The 21,830-nt window shown below is 41.2% G+C and overlaps 1 protein-coding gene across 3 annotated transcripts in view; it reads right to left on the bottom strand.

The window, feature by feature from the left end:
* Positions 1-10,232: 10,232 nt before the first annotated feature.
* Positions 10,233-21,830, bottom strand: part of REV3L (REV3 like, DNA directed polymerase zeta catalytic subunit) — a 182,232-nt gene continuing 170,634 nt past the window's right edge. For all 3 annotated transcript variants that reach the window (XM_032337983.1, XM_032337984.1, XM_032337985.1), the window contains exons 29-32: positions 21,119-21,309; positions 19,416-19,662; positions 17,567-17,776; positions 10,233-11,384 (exon numbers count right to left, since the gene is read on the bottom strand). In XM_032337983.1, coding sequence (XP_032193874.1) covers positions 11,244-11,384; positions 17,567-17,776; positions 19,416-19,662; positions 21,119-21,309 — 789 coding nt within the window. In that variant the 3' untranslated portion in view covers positions 10,233-11,243. The remainder of the gene's footprint in view (positions 11,385-17,566; positions 17,777-19,415; positions 19,663-21,118; positions 21,310-21,830) is intronic.

Here is a 21,830-nt window from a genome sequence, read left to right as displayed (position 1 = left end):
CAAACTTCCTTTTGTGGTTGAGTTCTAGCTTTAGAGCATTGTGGTCTGAAAATATGCAGGGAATGATCCCAATCTTTTGATACCGGTTGAGTCCTGATTTAGGACCGAGGATGTGATCTATTCTGGAGAATGTCCCATGTGCACTAGAGAAGAATGTGTATTCTGTTGCTTTGGGATGAAATGTTCTGAATATATCTGTGATGTCCGTCTGGTCCAGTGTGTCGTTTAAGGCCTTTATTTCCTTCCTGATCTTTTTCTTGGATGATCTGTCCATTTCAGTGAGGGGAGTGTTAAAGACCCCTACTATTATTGTATTATTGTTTATGTGTTTCTTTGATTTTGTTATTAATTGGTTTATATAGTTGGCTGCTCCTACATTGGGGGCATAGATATTTAAAATTGTTAGATCTTCTTGTTGGACAGACGCTTTGAGTATGATATAGTGTCCTTCCTCATCTCTTATTATAGTCTTTGGCTTAAAATCTAATTGATCTGATGTAAGGATTGCCACTCCTGCTTTCTTCTGATGTCCATTAGCATGGTAAATTCTTTTCCACCCCCTCACTTTAAATCTGGAGGTGTCTTCGGGCTTAAAATGAGTTTCTTGGAGGCAACATATAGATGTGTTTTGTTTTTTTGTCCATTCTGATACCCTGTGTCTTTTGACAGGGGCATTTAGCCCATGAACATTCAGGGTAACTATTGAGAGATATGAATTTAGTGCCATTGTATTGCCTGTAAGGTGACTGTTACTGTATATTATCTCTGTTCCTTTCTGATCTACCACTTGTAGGCTCTCCCTTTGCTTAGAGGACCCCTTTCAATATTTCCTGTAGAGCTGGTTTGGTGTTTGCAAATTCTTTCAGTTTTTGTTTGTCCTGGAAGCTTTTAATCTCTCCTTCTATTTTCAATGATAGCCTAGCTGGATATAGTATTCTTGGCTGCATGTTTTTCTCGTTTAGTGCTCTGAAAATATCATGCCAGCTCTTTCTGGCCTGCCAGGTCTCTGTGGATAAGTCAGCTGCCAATCTAATATTTTTACCATTGTATGTTACAGACTTCTTTTCCCGGGCAGCTTTCAGGATTTTCTCTTTGTCACTGAGACTTGTAAATTTTACTATTAGGTGACGGGGTGTGGGCCTATTCTTATTGATTTTGAGGGGTGTTCTCCGAACCTCCTGAATTTTGATGCTCGTTCCCTTTGCCATATTAGGGAAATTCTCCCCAATAATTCTCTCCAGTATACCTTCTGCTCCCCTCTCTCTTTCTTCTTCTTCTGGAATCCCAATTATTCTAATGTTGTTGCGTCTTATGGTGTCACTTATCTCTCGAATTCTCCCCTCGTGGTCCAGTAGCTGTTTGTCCCTCTTTTGCTCAGCTTCTTTATTCTCTGTCATTTGGTCTTCTATATCACTAATTCTTTCTTCTGCCTCATTTATCCTAGCAGTGAGAGCCTCCATTTTTTATTGCACCTCATTAATAGCTTTTTTGATTTCAACTTGGTTAGATTTTAGTTCTTTTATTTCTCCAGAAAGGGCTTTTATATCTCCCGAGAGGGTTTCTCTAATATCTTCCATTCCTTTTTTGAGCCCGGCTAGAACCTTGAGAATTGTCATTCTGAACTCTAGATCTGACATATTACCAATGTCTGTATTGATTAGGTCCCTAGCCTTCGGTACTGCCTCTTGTTCTTTTTTTTTTGTGGTGAATTTTGCCGTCTTGTCATTTTGTCCAGATAAGAGTATATGAAGGAGCAAGTAAAATCCTAAAAGGGTGGCAACAACCCCAGGAAAATATGTTTTAACCAAATCAGAAGAGATCCCAAATCGTGAGGGGGAGAAAGGGGATAAAAAGAGGTTCAAAAAGGGAGAAAGAAAAACAAAAAGAAAAAAAAAGAAAAGAATTAAAAAAAACAAAGAAAAATATAAAAAAATTAAAAATATATATATTAGATAAACTAGTTAAAAAATGTTAAAAAAGAAAAGGGTAAAAATTAAAAAAAAATTTTTACCAGAAGGCGAGAAAAAAAACAAAAAATGAAAAAGAAAAAAATTAAATTAACTGCAAGACTAAAAAAAATCACAGGGAGAGAGCCATGAGTTCCGTGCTTTGCTTTCTCCTCCTCTGGAATTCTGCTGCTCTCCTTGGTATTGAAACCACACTCCTTAGTAGGTGAACTTGTTCTCAGCTGGATTTCTTGTTGATCTTCTGGGGGAGGGGCCTGTTGTAGTAATTCTCAAGTGTCTTTGCCCCAAGCGGAATTGCACCGCCCTTACCAGGGGCCGGGCTGAGTAATCCGCTCAGGTTTGCTTTCAGGAGCTTTTGTTCCCTGAGCGCTTTCCGTAGAGTTCCGGAAGACGGGAATACAAATGGCGGCCTCCTGGTCTCCGGCCCGGAGGAGCCGAGAGCCCAGGGCCCCACTCCTCAGTGCGCCCTCAGAGAACAGCGCCCAGTTACTCCCATCTGCCTCACCTCCGGCCGCGCTCCGAGCTCACCGAGTCTGTGGCTGGTTCAAGGTAACCCCCAGCTGTGAGCTCACTGTCGGCTCTATCTCTGTAGCTGGCTTTCCTGTTCCAATACCCGCAAGCTCTGTGACACTCAGACACCCCCGATCCTTCTGTGACCCTGCAGGACCTGGGGCCACGCTGACCCCGCATGGGCTTCGCCCCGGTTTAGCCTCTGGAGCGATGTCCCTCAGTGGAACAGACTTTTAAAAGTCCTGATTTTGTGCTCCGCTGCTCCGTTGCTCCGCCGCTTGCCGGAAGCCGGCCCCTCCCCCCCGGGGTCTATCTTCCCGTCACTTTGGATTCACGTCTCCGCCAGTCCTACCTTTCAGAAAGTGGTTGTTTTTCTGTTTCCAGAATTGCTGTTCTTCTTCTCTTCGATCTGCCGATGGATTTGCAGGTGTTTGCAATCTTTAGATAAGCTATCTAGCTAATCTCCTGCTAGCTGAAGTAGTCTCAGCCTGCTACTTCTCCGCCATCTTGACTCCTCCCAGCTATCACCTTTATAATCGTCATTCTGAATTGCTGATGTTCGTATTGATTAGGTCCCTAGCCATCCGAACTGCCTCTTGCTCTTTAAAAAAAAAATAAATAAAATTTATTTATTTATTTTTGAGAGAACATGAGAGGGTCAGAGGGAGAAGCAGAATCCCTACTGAGGAGGGAACCTGATGCGGGCCTCAATCCCAGGACTCCAGGATCATGACCTGAGCTGAAGGCAGTCCCTTAACTGACACCCAGGAACCCTTGTTCTTTTGGGGTGACTTTTTCCACCTTGTCATTTTATCCAGATAAGAATAGATTCTTATATATATATTATCTATATCTTACCTATATATTATAGAATGTTAGATAAGATTCTTAGATAAGAATGAGAGGACAAAATATAAAAGGGTAGAAATGACCCCAGAAAGATATACATTAACAAAATCAGAAGAGACCCAAAACCAGGTGAAGACTAAAGGAGGAAAAAAGAACACACACACACACTAGACTGTTGAATAGATAACAGAGCCACACACTTGATCACTTGATTTTGGGTGTATTTTGGCCTGTTAGAAGAAACTGCCTCCCAGAATTTTAAAGAAAGGAAAACATATATATATATACACAAAAATAAGGGTAACACGATGAAGGGATGGACTATGACTGTAAAGATGAAAATTAAAGATTCTAAAAAAAGAATTGATAAGAAATTGGTTGGAAAAAAAAAAGAGAGAGAGAAAGAATGTGATCGGGCTGGAGATCTGAACAAAGCCATGTGCTAGATTTGGGGTATATTTTGATTTTTTAGAAGAAACTGTATCCCAAAATTTTAAATTAAGAAAAATCTGTGTGTATACAAAAAATAAGGTTAAATACAATGAAGGGATAGAGTATGACTATAGTACTGAAGATTTTAAAAGATTTTTTAAAAAGGTATTGATAAGATAAAATAGGTAAAAAACATTAAAATAGAAAAGAGGAAAATTAAAAAAAAATAGAATAAGAAGAAAATAAAATTTTAAAAAGTTAACTTTGAAAGAGTAAAGAATCGTGGGTAAAAAGCCATAAATTCAATGTATTGCTTTCCTCTAGCTCTGGAGTTCCACAGTTCTCACTTATTGGTGAACTTGGTCTTGGCTGGATGTTCCTGCTGATCTTCTGCAGGAGGGGCCTATTGCCATGATTCTCAAATGTCTTTGCCTGAGGCAGAATTGCACCACCCTGGCTGGGGGCCATGCTAAGTGATCTGCTTGGTTTCCCTCTCAGTAGCTTTTGTAACCTGAATGCTTTCCATACAGCTTTGGAGGACAGGAATGAGGACGTTGGCCTCCCAATCTCTGGCCCAGAGGAACGGAGAACTGGGAGCCCCACTCCTCAGTGTGCCCTTGGAGAAAAGCCGTCAATCCCTCCCCCTCCCTGGTCTCCAGCCGCACTCCATGCTCACCCAGCCTGTGACCAATTGTTTCTATCTCTGGTACATGGCTCTGTTTGGAGTCTCCAAGCCCAGCAGATCTCCTGAAGTGCACTCCTGCTCTGCTCCTCCTGGAGGAGGAAAGAGGGGTCTCCCCAGATCTGCCACTTGTGGGGTCCCTGCTCAGAGAGCAGTGGTCCGACTGTGACTCGGATCATGGTGTAAGGTAACCCCGAACTGAGAACCCCCTCCTTGGCTCCATCTTTGCTGCCGGCTTCCCCACTGCAATATCTGGCAGCTCTGCCGCACTCAGGCACCCTAGTCTTTCTGTGACCCCGTGGGTCCTGAGACCACACTGTCCCTATGAGGGCTCCACCCCCTGTTTAGCCTCTGGAGCAATGTCCCTCAGTGGAGCAGACTTCTAAATGTTCGGATTTTGTGCTCCGCTGCTCCACTGCTCCACTGCTTGCCAGGAGCCAGCCCCTCCCCCCACGGTCTATCTTCCTGTCGCTTCGGATTCACTTCTCTGCCAATCCTACCTTCCAGAAAGTGGTCGGTTTTCTGTTCTTAGAATTGGTGCTCTTCTGCTCTTCTATCTCCTGTTGAGCTTATAAGTGTTCAGAATGGTTTGACAACTATCTAGCTGAACTCCTGGGACCCAATGATATTTAGGTCTCCTACTCCTCTGCCATTTTGCTCCTCCCCCTCCTGGATACTGAACATTGATGGGATGTGTCATTTGCAAATATCTTCTTTCATTGTGTAGGTTGCCTCTTAGTTTTTTTTATTATTTCCTTTATTGGGTAGAAGGTTTTTATTTTGATATAGCCCCACTAGTTTATCTTTGTTTTTGTTTCTCTTGCCTCATAAGACCTATCTAGAAAGATTTTGCTACAACCAGTATTGGAGAAATTACTGTCTGTGTTGTCTTCTAGGATTTTTATGGTTTCAGGTCTCTTATTTAGTCCTTTAATCCATTTTGTGTTTATTTTTGTGTATGGTGTAAGATTGCGGTCCAGTTCATTCTTTTGCATTTTGCTGTCCAGTTTTCCCGACACCATCTGTTGAAGACACTGTATTTTTCCCAATGCATATTCTTGTCTCCTTTGTATAAGATTAATTGACCAGAAAATTGAGGATTTATTTCTGGGCTCTCTATTCTATTCTACTGAGCTATGTGCCTGTGCTGGTACCATACTGTTTTGATTACTACAGCTTTGTAGTATGTCTTATAATCTGGGATTACAATACCTCCAGCTTTGTTCTTTTTGAAGATTGCTTTAGCTATTTGAGGTCTTTTATGGTTCCATACAAATTTTAGGATTATTCTAGTTCTGTGAAAAAATGCTATTGGTATTTTAACAGGGTTGCATTAAATTTGTAGATTGTTTTGGATAGCATGGGCATTTTAACAGTATTTGTTCTTCAAACCCACGAGCATGCAATCTTTTTGTTTGTATCATCTTCAATTTCTTCCATCAGTGTTTTATAGTATTCAGAGTACAGGTCTTTTACCTCCTTGGTTTAGTTTATTCTTAGGTATTTTATTATTTTTGCTTCATTTGTAAATGGGACTTTTTCCTAATTTCTCTTTCTGCTCCTTTATTATTAGTGTATAGAAATACAGTGGTATGTTGCTGCATATTGATTTTGTATCCTGCAACTCTTACTGAATTCATTTATCAGTTCTAGTAGTTTTTTTGGTGAAGTCTTTAGGGTTTTGTATACAGTATCATGTATCTGCAGATAGTGAAAGTTTTACTTCTTCCTTACCAATTTACATGCCTTTTATTGTCTGATTGCTAAGGCTAGGACTTCCATACTATGTTAAATAATACTGGTGAGAGGGGACATCCCTGTCTTGTTTCTGACCTTATGGGAATTGCTGTCAGCTTTTCACCAGGTGGGCATTTTATTTATTTTTATTTTATTTTATTTTTAAAGACTTTATTTATTTATTTGACAGAGAGAGAGATCACAAGTAGGCAGAGCAGCAGGCAGAGGGAAAAGGGGAAGCAGGATCCCCTCTGCGCAGAGAGCCTGACTCAGGGCTCCATCCCAGGACTCCGAGATCATGACCTGAGCCAAAGGCAGAGGCTTAACCCACTGAGCCACCCAGCCCCCCCCCCCCCAGGTGGGTATTTTAAACCCTTCAATTCACTGTTATTTATCAGTAATCTGACGGTGTTATGCTGGTGGTGGATTATGTCAGGGAGCACATCAGACATGATCTCTGACTTGATATATATAGAATTTATATGATATGTAGAATTGAATGGAGATACTGATATCAAATGGCACACACAATTATCTGTAATTATTGGGATGACTGGGTGACTCTGTCAGTTAAGCATTTGCCTTCGATTTGGGTCACGATCCCAGGATACTGGGACCGAGTCCCACATCAGGCTCCTTGCTCTGCAGGGAGCCTACTTCTCCCTCTGCCTGCTCTGCCTGCCGCTCATCCTGTTTGTGCTCTCTCGCTGACAAATAAATAAATCTTAAAACAAGCCTGTATTTATTATGAGCCAAAGCTGCACACAGTGATATGGGAATGTAGACTTGGCTTTTGGGGTTTTGCACCTTGGCATGGTGTGAGGCAGAGGGTCTCACTCTATTGTTGAAGACGCAGTTAATCCCCGTTCTTCGTGTTATACCTAGTCCTGCCCCCATCGGTGCCCAGCGTTTCCATGTTCAGTGCCTCTCTGTTTCTCATTTGCTGTAGAGTAAGACTAAACTCTATTTGTGTGTGTGTGTGAGGGGGCAGTTACCTGAGTATGTGGAGTCAGGTTTGGTCCATGAGGTCTAACTGCTTCCTTTAAATAACTGGTTCCCATGTGGGGTCTTCTGTTCCTAAGCTTTTCTGGAGTTCGCTAATGCTGGCTTTCTTTTATTTTTGGGTTCACCCAATAGAAGAGGAAGAGGCAAAAACATCTTTATTTCATAATCTCGAAACCAATGTCATTACTTATCTGTCTCTCCTGATAGGTTGTGACATACCTGAGGACAGTGGATTACGTTGGTATCTCTAGATGAGCAAAATGTGCAGCGCCTCTTAGGTGCTCAGTAAATATTTATTGAATAACTACTACTTTACATTTGTGGAACTTGGAGCACCCATCCATAGTCCCATTCATAAAGCCTCTACCAAGTCATCAGGGCAGGTGGTATTATCCTGCCTTCAAAGAATGATTGGTTTTGAAACTTCTTAATCTCTGTGACCAAGGTAGTGGCTTTTCCAAAGTTTTGCATTTGCGGTAGCAATTATGAGGACCAGGGTATGGGTCTCCTTACTCCTAGCCCACTATTGCCCTGGACTCTCCCAATCCTTCCCCCAGAAGAAAGGCACCTGCGATGGCATCAGTGGCAAGTTCAGGTAAAGACTCAGGCAGTAAGATGGTATTTTGATTTAAAAATATCTCTTCTATCTTCCTGGTGATATTCTGTCCTGCCCCAATAGACACAGAAACCTGATTTTAGAAATCTGAGAATTCGTCTACAACACATTTGCTCTGTAAGCCACTTCTGGAGATTGGCCAAGGTGACAAAACAGCTATGGGAATGGACAAGGCAACAGGACAGATGGTCGATTCAGTGCCGTCTTAGGATTTCGTCCTCAGACCTCAAATACTAGAGACAATCCCCGACTAATTTCCATATAAAGCTATTTATTAAGCAGAACTCTGGGGCATTAGTGGCATTAGATTTCATTCACTTCTATGAAGCCCCAAATGGCTCCCGGGCAGGTCTCATCCTATCAGGGGAAAGAGACACGGTGTCCTGGGGTGCACCAGACAGACTATCCTCCACGTCTGGCTGAGACTGGGACATACGGAGCCCAAAAATAGCTTCTTGTGCCCTGCTGCCTTCTCTCTCCCCCTCTGGTCATGGCAGAGCCCTCATGTCATTTGTAGCCAGGTTTTTTACTTTATAAAATCAAATATGTGAGTATCTTAAGAAATATTATTCTGAAATTGAGAAATGAACTTACAAGCTTATTTGATAGACCCTAAAAGACTATCCCTGTGGTTGTTGTGACGCAAGAGAAGAGAGTAGATGGAAAGATCACGATTACATAGCTGTAAGAATGCACTGGCATAAACTCTAGCTCTGCTAGAGAATTTTAGGTCATCGGGGCAGCACGCTTGATGGTGAGGACTGGTCTCCTCCTGAGACTCCCGGCGAGGGGCGTGTGACTGTGCGCAGGGCTGGAGGGTCCACAGACTCTCTGGGCGGCCTGCTCCGGCCCTGGCAGGACTACTCCATCTAAAAATTCTGTAACTGTCCGTGTTCACATTTTGTGTTTTTCCCAATGTCCTGGCTGTCTTCACAGACATAGAAAATTGTGAAGTTCATACAAAATTTAATATAAGCTCAGCATTTGTCTGTTTCCCACTGTTGAATGGGATTTCTCCGGTGTGGGACAGAGAGTAGCTTTTGTTCCTACTTTACGTCTAGAGAAAGGCACTGGTGGGAAGTGGACAGAATGAGAGAAAATGACGTTTTTAAAAGACTTACGGGGATGTTTAATGACATTACCTCTCCAGCATTACTCAGAAATAGTTTTTCTTTTTGTGGTCTGGGTGAAAGACACAATTATTAATAGCTGATGAGTAGTTTTGGAAAGGGAGGGAAAATAATTATGAAAGCATGCTGTAAGCTTCTTGCAAAATACTGTTTTGGTCAAGTTAGTCCCAGCCTCAACACAGGTGACTGAATCTCGGTAAAGGGCAGCAAGGCCGCAGGCCCTGAGGATGACCGTGTTCCAAGGGACGTACTTCCTCCGGGAAAGGGAACCAGAGGTATGGGAAGAGCGTAAGCCAGAGAAGTTTGGGGCACTTGTGGTTTGCTAATCATTTGCTAGTCTGGCTGTGTTCAACTGTAAAGAACTTGAGAACAGTTATTCCGCTGAGAATACCGTATCTGGTTACAAGGGGAAAGCTGACGGAAGTGGGAGTCCTGTTAGCACCGAACTTAGAAAGGACAGACCAACGACTGCCAGGCAACAGGGTAACAGAATCCCAATTTTGAGGGCCAGCCCCAGCCTCCCAAACAAAATTCCTCAAAGTGGGGCTTGTCTCTGCAGAACTTTGGGGAAATATGTGCAGAAACATGATTTGTGGTTCTGTGATTCCGTATCTACAGTCTCATTTTTAGAAATGAATCCTCCCTCCCCTGTATTTGGAACTTCTGATTTGGCAATGGAAGACCCATTTCTGATATATATTCCGAGATGAGCTTCCTGTGTTAAAATAAGAATTGTTTTCTACTGAAAAAATTGGCATTTAATTTAAAAAAAGAATAATTATTGCTTTCCCTCTGGAAAGTCTTGGCTTCATGATTAATTATAGCTAAGTGAAAGTGTACACAGGAACTCTAGTAAGTAGATTCTTCTAACTATAAAAGGATGAGAGCTGAATTTTTTCTGGACTAACTTTTGCTGTCACATTTTTTATTTTTTATTTTTATTTTATTTATTTAAAAAATTTTATTTATTTATTTGACAGACAGAGATCATAAGTAGACAGAGAGGCAGGCAGAGAGAGAGGAAGGGAAGCAGGCTCCCTGCTGAGCAGAGAGCCCGATTCGAGGCTCGATCCTAGGACCCTGGGATTGTGACCTGAGCCGAAGGCAGAGGCTTAACCCACTGAGCCACCCAGGTGCCCCACATTTTTTAAAATCAGTTTTGGGTGAGGGAATTTGCAGCATCAGTTGTGATATAACAAAGAACTAAACTGACTGCATTAAAATTTAGAAAGGAGTAGGGTCAGATGTAACCAACAGAGGCATATAAAACATGACGATAATACCACTGATATCAAGATAAATCACACAGCCATATTTCATATTTTATTCAACTTTAATATGGTTTCCATTATTAACTTTTAAAAACAAAATGATTTCCAGTTTAGAAAACAATGCACTGACCACATAATTCCTTTTTCATTTTATACAGTTATACAAATATTCTAAATACACATTCTGTGTTCAAGATGATGGCAAATAAGATTAACTGTACAGTACGTAAGGAAAGAAAATATTTTAAGCATATTTAGAAGCAATAGAAATGTCTATACAAAACAAGCAAAAATGGAATAAAATTTTTTATTTTTAAAGTATTGCAACAGGCCCACAGGTTTGTAACAAAAATGTCTTTGCACAGTTCCTCACAATGCCCCAGGAATAGCTAAAGCAAGACAGCGGTTTTAGAAAATAACATTTCAAAATGCTACACATGGTACTATTGTTTGCACAGTTTGATCAAAATAACAACTCTACTCTGAGTCAAGCAAAACCTAGAGGAAATATACCTAACAACTTGAAAATCATTTGTATAAAATTCATTGCACATTATTTTACTCAGTTGTTTGAAAAGTAAAAAAGTGTATTTACAAAATATTTCGCAGTCAAAATTATAAAGTGAATGAGTATCTCTAAGTAACACGTCTTGATATAGACAGTTCAAGGAAAACACACGAATGGTTTTTTTTGTTTTTTGTTTTGTTTGTTTTTTTTTTAAAGAGGTTTTCAGTGCTCCTTCCACAGGGAAGTAAGTATCATCTACTCAAATGGATTTACAAGATGTTCCACATACTGGAGCAAATTGAACACATACGTTATAAAAGGATGAAGAAGGGTTTGTACATTGTAAGAAGTGAGCTATTCAGAGATCAACAAGTACAACTGTTAACTCAGTTAGCATAAAAGCCTTCATAGTCTTCAGATAATAGACAGTGAACATACTTGACTCGATGAAAAGTTGAGAAAGCACCATGCACAACAGTTTAGTGGTAAACACCGAAAAAAAAAAATAGCACCTGGAATTCTGTGATTTTGACAGTTTAAAACTGGTCTAGTAATTGCCGGAGATATGGTGCCTTGGATAATTCTCTATTTACTCGGGAGAGTTTGAAAAGTACTGGGCAGTTCAGAGAAACACACGGGATCTGCCGGTCAAAGCACCCTGTGCAGTTCTTGCAGATCTGAAAGCATAAGCAGGATACGTAAAACAGTAGCAAAGTCCCTGTGTGTGTGTGTGTGTGTTAACCGCAAACTCGCACAACCCCTCCTCTCTGGCCCACCGTAGGTTACTGGCAGACGGATGAGATGCAACACACTACAGAAAGTTTCATTAATTCTCATCTCTGAAGCCCAACTACCCTGACGGATATTACAGGTTACCCTTGAACAACATGGATTTGACATGCACAGGTCCACTTGTATATGGATTTTTTTTTTTCAATAAATTCACAGTACACTATTATACATGTTACAAATTTCTTAAAGGAAGCTAGAGAAAAAATAAGTTTTTCTCTAACTTAACGATTGTTTTCTCTAGCTTAAAGATACAGTATATAATCCATGTAACATACAAAATAAGTGTTAAGTGTTACCAGTAAGGCTTTCCATCAACAGTAGACGATTAGTAATTTTAAGTTTTTGGACAGTCAAAATTCCTATGTGGATTTTTGACTGGGGGGGGTAGTTACCCCACCCCTATGTTGTTCAAGGGTCAATGGTATATTAAGATCCACAAATAAGCTACCCAATTACCATGAAAGACTATCTTTAAAAAAAATTTTTTTTTTTTTAAGATTTTATTTGTTTATTTGAGAGAGAGAGAGAATGAGAGTGAGAGAGCATGAGAGGAGAGAGGTCAGCGGGAGAAGCAGACTCCCTGCCAAGCAGGGAGCCCGATGCGGGACTCGATCCCGGGACTCCAGGATCATGACCTGAGCCGAAGGCAGTCGCTTAACCAAATGAGCCACCCAGGCGCCCCAAAAGACTATCTTTTAAATGAGCTATAAACACTAATTTTTTTTTCAAATTACTCAGATTTATCTTTTTAGATGCCAATCATAAGCGATCCATTTTCTGATTCCAGAAGAGAAAAATGTCAGTATGGAAAAAAAATCAAAAGATACGAATTAGAAAGTGGTAGTCCGGATCAGTAGTTCTCATATCTTGCTATACACGAGCTTAAAAGTATACTAACACCCAAGGCCCATCCCAGACCAATGAATCACAATCCTCAGGCAAAAGAGCCTAAGGATATGTATACTTTTTAAGGCCCCCAGGTGATCTGGATGTTCAATAAGATTTGGTCTAAAGAAAAATAATTAATGCTATTTTTAGCGGTGGAGCAGCATGATAATGTCTTAATGATCAGATATTAAACAAAGTCTCAGGTCACACATAGGTTAAAAAGATTATAAAACATGAAAAACATCAAAAAATTTAAAAGGATATTAAATGTGGATCCAAGGGTCAAGCAAGTACAGGCTGGGTTTTTATTTGAATAGTGTATCCAAACAGTGTGTTTACAGAACAGATGCAAACAGCTGCCTCTACTCCAGATGATCTCAGAGAGAAATCAAACTGCTTTAGTAGTTCTCTGATCTGTATCTCAAAGAGCTTCTCTTTTTGAGATGTCTCAACATTTTTGTTCTTTGCCCCAACACCTTCCAGTCATCCAGAGGGCACATTCTTCTGAGCACAGTGCTTACTGTGTCCAGTACTCAGATACCGTCCGAGCGAACTCCTGAGAAACTGTGCACTGACCGAGTGTGCTCTCCGAGGACTAAGGATGCTCTTCTACTAGGACACCTTTCCCTAGGAGTCTCTGCCAGGAGGCTCCCATCTCTTCCCAAATATAGAGCTTCTGTGCTACAACTGAGTGTCGGCGTCTAGGCACACAGATCCATATTTATGTACCCTCTGTGCCGTATAAACAAGCCAGGATGGAATTACTTGCCGCTTTAAATCTTAACTCAATTTTTAGTTTCAAGATCCATTACTGGTGATTTAAACCCTGGAATGCTACAGCTTAATTCAGCTTATGTTTTAAAACTTGAAACACTACAACCTGGATACTTACTTTTTAGCTCACGAGGCAGACATTTAAAAAAAAAAAAGGAAAGTCTGCTGTAGTCTTTCTTTCTGCTAGCCTTTGAAAAATTCTGAAGACATAAGAAAGCCAATCAGATGCTTATTTCATTCATTTTCACTCTTTCATGTTTATTATTAAAAGTGTTTTTTTTTTTTAAAGATTTTATTTATTTATTTGACAGAGAGAGATCACAAGTAGGCAGAGAGAGAGAGAGGAGGAAGCAGGCTCCCTGCTGAGCAGAGAGCCCGATGTGGGACTCGATCCCAGGACCCCGAGATCATGACCTGAGCCGAAGGCAGTGGCCTAATCCACTGAGCCACCCAGGCGCCCCAATTATTAAAAGTGTTTAAGGCGATGAATTTTTCTCTGAGATCTGCTATGGCTGTCTAAAATCTTATGTGTGTGTTTAAGAGAGAGTTAAAGTTTCCAAGTGTAATGATCATTTTGTTTTGAGTTTAAAATGAATTACTAGCATTATAGCCTTGCATTGATAAAATGTCTATAGTACTTCCAACTTTTGTTAGTTTATTAAGGCTCTCTCTCTCTTTTTAAAGATTTTATTTATTTGAGAGAGAGACGGGAAGAGAGGAGCAGCAGACTCCCGGCTGAGCAGGGAACCCACTATCAGGACCCTGGGATCATGACCTGCGCTGAAAGCAGATGCTGACTGAGCCACAAAGGTGCTCCTTATTAAAAGCTTTCTTTGCAGACTAAGATAGGGTCAATTTTTTAACATTCTGTAACACTTGAAAAAAGGTGTATCCTAGAATACTGGCTTTCAGAGTTTGATAAATAATCATAAGGTCTACCTTATGTTGTTTATATCTTCTATAACTACTTTTTTTTTTTTAAAGATTTTATTTATTTATTTGACAGAGAGAAATCACAAGTAGATGGAGAAGCAGGCTCCCCGCCGAGCAGAGAGCCCGATGCGGGACCCGATCCCAGGACCCTGAGATCATGACCCGAGCCGAAGGCAGCGGCTTAACCCACTGAGCCACCCAGGCGCCCTATAACTACTTTTTGATCACTTGATTGTTCTTGGGCTGAGAAGCATGTGAAAATCTATTACTATATTTCTATTTCTTATTATATCTCCTATAATTTCTGCTTTATGAAAATTTCTACAGATTAGTTAGTATACAGTTAACACATTTTAATTCTTTTTTTTTTTTTAAAGATTTTATTTATTTATTTGACAGAGAGAGATGACAAGCAGGCAGAGAGGCAGGCAGAGAGAGAGGAGGAAGCAGGCTCCCTGCTTAGCAGAGAGCCCGATGCGGGACTCGATCCCAGGACCCTGAGATCATGACCTGAGCAGAGGACAGAGGCTTTAACCCACTGAGCCACCCAGGAATCCCCACATTTTAATTCTTAAAAAAAGCTTTAAAGTTTAAAATGTCTTTTGAAAGATCATGAGTCATCCTTATTTATAAAACAACATCCCTTCTTTTATGTATTTCTATATGAAGTAAGACCCAATCCTGACCAAGGGATCTAGTTAAATCGATGGCACCAACTAGTGTGGTGTAGGTCACTGAGGGCAGAAGCTAGGAAGGTCCAGAGAAGAGACCTACACAGCCTTCGACTTCAGTGGGACTCCGGAGATCCTGCTCACATTTGCGCCTTGTAATAGAAGCCAACAAGAGAATCTGCTATGGGGGTTGGTTGCTATCACCAGGGCAGCAACCTATAAAATAGAAGCTGGGAGCACCCAGTGACTTCAGTGGTTGCACGGACAAGAACCCTAACACTAACACAGAAGTGGTTGCAAATGGGCTGGTAATCGCCCCCGTGACATACCGCTGCTTCCCCTGCGCATCAGCAAGAAGCTGTTCCTATGTTCCAATTCTTACTGCCACCCTGGGCAGGACTCTGCTCAGGCACAGCTGACGCAGCAGTACGAGAGCGGAGGGCCTCTACCCTCACTGGGCTCCCGAGCTTGCCAGCGGGGGAAGCCCGACACACACACAGGCACAGCCAGGCAGAAGAGCTTATGGCGGGAGCCCACTGCAGGGAAGGCTTCACCGGGTCTAGGGGTTTAAGCGGATTCCTTGTAGATGATGATTCATGGAGGTAGAGGAAAGCACTCCAGACAGAAGGAATAGGATTTTAAAAGGCCAGAACACGGAAGAAATTCAAGTGCGTTCATGGACCTAAAGTTCAGCATGGGATGCACGGAGGGCGGCGTAACGGCGAGCGGCTGAGTGATGCGCCCAGAGGTGGCAGGAGGCGCCGGGACGGAGGCGGACTTACAAAGCCCACCTCGGAGTTCGAATCATCAGAGAGAAAGAGCACCAGACTGGTACTTTTAAAATACAATTCTAGCTAGTGTTAGAATGCAGACGGGCGGCTGGGTGACTCAGTCGAAGAAGCCTCCAGCTCCTGACTTAGGCTCAGTCCTGATCTCAGGGTCGTGAGAGGGAGCCCAGAGTCAGGCTCTGCTCCTCTCCTTCGCCCTCTGCGCTTGCCCCGCCCCCTGCTCGCACAGGCGTTCGCTCGCTCTCAAAACCCGAACACAGACGAGGCAGGTGGCTGTTGCCAGAGTCCAGGGGGAGAGAGTGGATGGTAACAGAAGGGAAGGAGGAAAGTGAGGCTACTTAGAACTACTTAAGCGGGTGGAAGGGGAGAGGAAAAATCAACTTCTTTCGGCAGGCAAAGCTTCTGTGGCGCATCAAATAACCCTCCCTTCCCGAGTCTACCATCCTTAATGAGATCTGCTTAATGGATTCTGGAGGACTGGCTGTGCTCTCGAAAACTTAAGGATTTCCTGCCAATACTAACTGTAGTGGTTAGAATGGTGCAGAGCAAACAGTCTGCGCTTTATCAACCCTTGATTATCTTCAGAAAATATTCAAATTCTTCAAAGTGTTCTCTCCCTGGTCACCTTCGTGGCAGCTAAGTTTTACTGACTGTGGATGGATACTCTGTTTTGATTCAACACTTTACCTTGAGGATAGGGTGCAGAGCCTGGCCTTCATGTAGCCGTTTGGATACTTTAGGACTGTGAGGCTGATTGTAGAAGAGAATTTACAACACCAGAGCTAGATGGGGCCTACAAAACAGGCCGATAAAACAGGCCAAAGGACAAAGCCGATATTATGAAGTCCAGACTAGAATCCTGATGTCATTATTATCAGCATAATTCATTTCCCACTAACTCACACTACCTCTCAATTATTTGGCTGGTTTTCAAACATTTCAATTACTTTATATATTGCTCTTCTAAAATGAGACAAAACAAACTCCACTCCAAAATTGTGTTCTCTAGCCTGAAAGCTAAAGTGTAACATGAAATGTGATGGGGTAAGATATAATCATTCCTTTAAAAAATATACTACTTTGTTTTTAAAAAACGTGCTAGAAAATTTTCCTTCAGATTTCAATTTCCAATTTCTTTCAAGAGATTTCTGTTGTTTATTTCTGCTAAAATTTCCATATTTGAAAAATCATCTCTGCATTTTATGCCTGTATCCCAGCCAACTGCTTATTAGCAATGTAACACAGGGCAAATTACTTAACCCCTTTGTGACAGTTGACTAATTTGTAAGAGTTCTCTTGCACAGATTAAGACCCAGTTATGTTGGGGCACCTGGGTGGCTCAGTGGGTTAAAGCCTCTGCCTTCGGCTCAGATCATGATCCCAGGGTTCTGGGATTGAGCCCCACATCGCACTCTCTGCTCACCAGGGAGCCTGCTTCCTCCTCTCTCTGCCTGCCTCTCTGGCTACTTGTGATCTCTCTGTCAAAAATCTTAAAAAGAAAAAAAAAGGACCCAGTCATGTTAACTATTTTCTATCTGGACTCTTAGAACTGTGAGCCTTCCAAGTTTACTAGCAATTCTGTAGGACAACTGGATTTTTATGAGAATGGTATGTAGCTATGGTAGAGAAATTGGTACTTCCTTTAAAAAAAATACTAATTATAAAAAAAATTGGGTGGAAGAACATTGTAGTTCTAGGTTTTAATAAACACAGTACACTATTCTATAAAAACAAAAAGTTATGAAATAATCAATAAAACTAAAAGGCAACCTATGGAATGGAAGAAGGTATCTGCAAATGACATATCTGATAAAGGGTTAATATCCAAAACAATCCATCTTTAAATAATTTAGTTCAATTATGGTATTTTTGATATTTTAAAGTTTATTAACTTAGAATCTTTAGTTTGCTTTTCAACCAGTTTCATATCTCAAACTCTATTTCAAGTATTGATGACATTTCCCTAAAGAATCTGATTGCCTGGGACTCTGGGTTTATCTAACAAGGTCATACCTTTACAAGCTGCTCCTGTTTACGTTCCAGCTCTCGAATTTCTTGGTTGAGGATGACGGCGACATGCTGAGGCTGGCTCCGACATTTAGTGCAGATGCCATGCTGAGTCAGGTCGTCACACACAGGACAATGTAAAGTAGTAAAATATTGTGAAATAGTGCCTTTTCGCCCTTCAGGCTCACTTCGAGATGAGCTGGTGGCTTTCTGGATCTATAAAAACATCAATTCAGAAATAAGTTTCAGGGAGGTGGGCTGAGAGGGGAGTGAAACGGGTGACGCGGATTACAGAGGACACTTTTGTACATCACGGTGAGCACCGAGTAGCGGACAGAACTGCTTAGTCACTACACTGTACACCTGAAACTAAAGGAACACTGTATGTTAACCATACTGGAATATGTTAACCATACTGGAATTAAAATAATAAAACTTAAAAAAAAAGTCTGATCAGCTTCATAGCAGAGCTGCTACTGTTATGCTAATTATAGGTTTACGAAGGCATTACTTCACTGACCTAACAAATAACGAATAGCTACTATACGTCAGGTACTGTCCTACATAAGGGGGATACAGAAATGAACAAAATCCTTCCTTTCACAGAACTTAAATGTTAGTATTATCTGTGTATATATGTACTTATTTAGGGGAAGAAAATGGGTCTCTGTCCCTCAGTTTTTTGGCTGAGATATACAGTGTGATGGAGATTAGAGAGGACAGTGGAAGAAATCCAGGTTGAGAGTGGAGACTGTTTCAGGCCGCACCAGTGGGCCAGGGAAACAAGGCAAGTTAGAAGGTTAAAAATAACTTGTTAGGCAGTAGGATACAAAATTCAAGCAAGAGTAAGCCTGGAAGATTCCAGATGAAATTAGATGTATGTCACCTAAGCATTCTTCATTGGAATGTAATACTAGTTTCAGAGATCGGTCTTCTGGTACTATTTCTGGTACTGAAGTAACGTTTTCGTGTTGTCATTATGCCCTCGGTCTCCTCCTGGTATCTTTCAATCACTATGCATCGGAGTTATTATTAGGCCAAACTCTTACAAATGCCACTGCTTTAGCGCTCTTGCTGATGAAACGGGGAGCTGCCGGAGCCTCCTGGGGCAGAGCTAGGACCCAGAAGACAGACGGCAGCCAGTGTGCCTCCCGCCTTGTTTCCAAGCTCATTCTTTCCCTGAGGCCATACATGCTTGTTGAGACATTAAAAGTAATTTGAGGCTCAACTTTCACTAGTTTGCCTAGACAGCACGAGTCTTCCGTAGTCTGAGACAACAGCAGATGACTGAGCAGATCCAATTCTTAACAGGAGATAAAAGTCCTCTCCAAGACTCGTGTTTCCCCGACGATTATCCAATCCCAGACTGCTCCTCCAGGCTGCCAGGGAGTTAACTAGGAGTTCAAGCAAAATTCCCTTGGCCAATATTCCAAGTTCCAGGTTTTACTTTAGTATAATGCTCTTTTAACGTCATTTTGTTAGTCTGATTTCCTCAAGCACTATGTCGAGATACGACATACGACACACATTTCTTAAGCACCCATTCTGAAGGAATTTTTGCTCTCCTTCATTTACTTTTTATTAGCTGGTTTATTATGAAAATTTATCCAAAATAGCTGCAGAATTTATTTTACTCTCCTATAATTTGGCCAATGTGACAGCAGCTGGGAAGGTGTTTGTAGAAAACTTAATTTCTTTTAGGAAACCAGAAGACAGTGGAGCCTTTGCCAGTTTAGGATAATAGAGCATCCATGTTGCCTCTCATAGCACTTAAATAAACTCTTTAGTTCTACTGGAAACTGCAAGTGAGTTCTCTCCACAGGCATAGTATAGGTGTACTATTTGGTAGGCTTACCCTTGGTAACTCATGATACCAGCTGAAGACATCAATTCCAATGAGTGAGAAGATTCTTGCCAGGGGCGGCAGGATTTGCTTGGTGATATAGTAAGTGGCATTCAGTCTCAGAGCCGGGTCTTGCAGCACCTCCACCGGGCGCCTCACCAGCTGGATAAGTGGCACTCCGGGGGCCCCGCAGATGATCACGTAGGGCACTCGCTCTCCAACTCGAGGCTCAGAGCGCCGATCGTAAGTAAGCATTTTCCTATTTAAATCCAGATAGATATTCACTCAAAAACTGTTATGGAAGGCATTTTACCGGAAAATTAAGTGATAATTAAACAATTATGAAACCATGAGAATACAAGGGGTACCTTTATGTTAGAGTTACAACTTTTTTTTTTTTAACAGATTTTAAAATTTATTCATGGCGGGGGAGAGAGAGAAAGAGAGAGAGACGAGCGCGCAAGCATGTGCCTGAGCGGGGGAGGCTCAGGGAGAAGCCGACTCCCAGCTGAGCCAAGAGCCCAACATGGGGCTCAATTCCAGGACTTGGCGATCATGACCTGAGCTGAAAGCAGATACCCAGCCATCTGAGCCACCCAGGTGCCCAGAGTTACAATTCTTTTGAGAGCTATATACACTTGACTTAATGAGCACAAGCAGATATAAGTTTAAAACTTACTGTAGGGGCACTCAGGTGGGGCTCAGTCAGTTAAGCATCTGCCTTCAGATCAGGTCATGACCTCAAGTTCCTGGGATCAAGCCCCACTTTGGGCTCCCTGCTCAGTGGGAAACCTGCTTCTCCCTCTCCCTCTCCCTCTGCCCTTCCTCACCCCACCGCCCATACTCTCCCTTCCTCAAATAAATAAATGAAATCTTTAAAAAAAATTTTTAAAAGATTTAAATAAAATAGATTCAAATCTTATTTCTTATTTAACTTTTTATTTTATTTAAATCTTTTTAATTTTAAATTTAATTAATTTAAATAAAAGATATTTTTGAAGTTTTTTTTTTTTTTTTTTTTTTAAAAACAACAACTTACATTGTAAATCAATGCTACCTGAAAAACAACATGAGTTGCCAGATACCAACTAGCTTAAAATGTTTTCTATCTCGGGGCACCTGGGTGGCTCAGTGGGTTAAAGCCTCTGCCTTCAGGTCAGGTCATGATCCCAGGGTCCTGGGATCGAGCCCTGCATCAGGCTCTCTGCTCCGTGGAAAGCCTGCTTCCTCCTCTCTCTCTCTCTCTGCCTGCCTCTCCGCCTACTTGTGATCTCTCTCCAAAAAAAAAAAAAAAAAAAATGTTTTCTATGTCTGAAGAATAAGAACTATCATAAATCTAACAGTGAAAGAGAACAGGAAATTTAGCTGGTTAGATGATCAGATTTTAGAATGATACCATTTAAGTGCTCTGGTAGACTCATATTAAGGACTACCTAGTGATTCTGATGTGGAAAAACAATTCAAGCTCTGTACCAGATTATGATTTCACTGAATGTAGTTTCTTAAGGGAAGCCCAAAAAAGGACTTCCTTCTTCCTCTTCAGAGTTTACACAGTATGGGAGAGCATCTATTTACCTTTAGTGAGGCTTTGTCTGGGCAGGTGAACAAACTGTATGCCTGTGGACTAGCTGTCTTTTCATCTATTCCAAACCATTCAGAATCCCAGGACTACACTTGCTAGGTACTGAGAGTTCTACTGTGGTGTGCATCATTACCTTGTAAGTTCAAGGGCTGGCACACAAGCTCCAGGTTTGTAGGAGAAACTTCCTCTGTATTCCTTGGCAAAGATAAAATCTTGGATGCTGGCTGTTCCTTCCAGAAGCTTCATACATTGTCGCTGAACATACTGTTTAATTAAACTTATATCTCTTGTTTCAAATAGCAGCTTTAGAGAACGCTCAAGTATCTTAAAAAAAAAAAAAGGATATGCTTATAAAAATATCCCCTAGTACATTTCATCATTGTTATATTTTCAACTATGTAACTACAGTAATCTGCTATCTACCTAAACAATCTGCTATTTACAGTAACTGCATAATAAAAATTATTAAAAATTGGAAACTATTTTGGAGATCTTATTTATATAGCTAGCTATTTCTAAAAAGAGTATCACGTAGTTGGAGGAAAATCGTATCAAAATAACATGCAACTAAAACATTTGCTATGTAATAAGTAACATGAAATACTTAAGCACAAGAAGCCAGACATAATTTCATATATTGTTTTTTATTTGCCTATTACGGACTCAAGTGGACCAACAGAAGTTTAAGTGTCATATCACCAAGTAGCGAAATCAGAATCAGTCTTTTGCTTTTTCAGAGTGTCGAGAAATATACATTGATTGTGAAGGAATTCTCTATGCTGGGAGTATTTCTGACATGCAATGGATTTATGTAGCAGACTGAATTTAAATTAGTTCTAGGTTAA

Source organism: Mustela erminea, chromosome 4 (assembly GCF_009829155.1).
Source record: "Mustela erminea isolate mMusErm1 chromosome 4, mMusErm1.Pri, whole genome shotgun sequence".
Taxonomy (NCBI): Eukaryota; Metazoa; Chordata; class Mammalia; order Carnivora; family Mustelidae; genus Mustela; species Mustela erminea.
The sequence above is the reverse complement of the archived record's forward strand: the minus strand, read 5'-3'. Positions and strand labels throughout refer to the sequence as shown.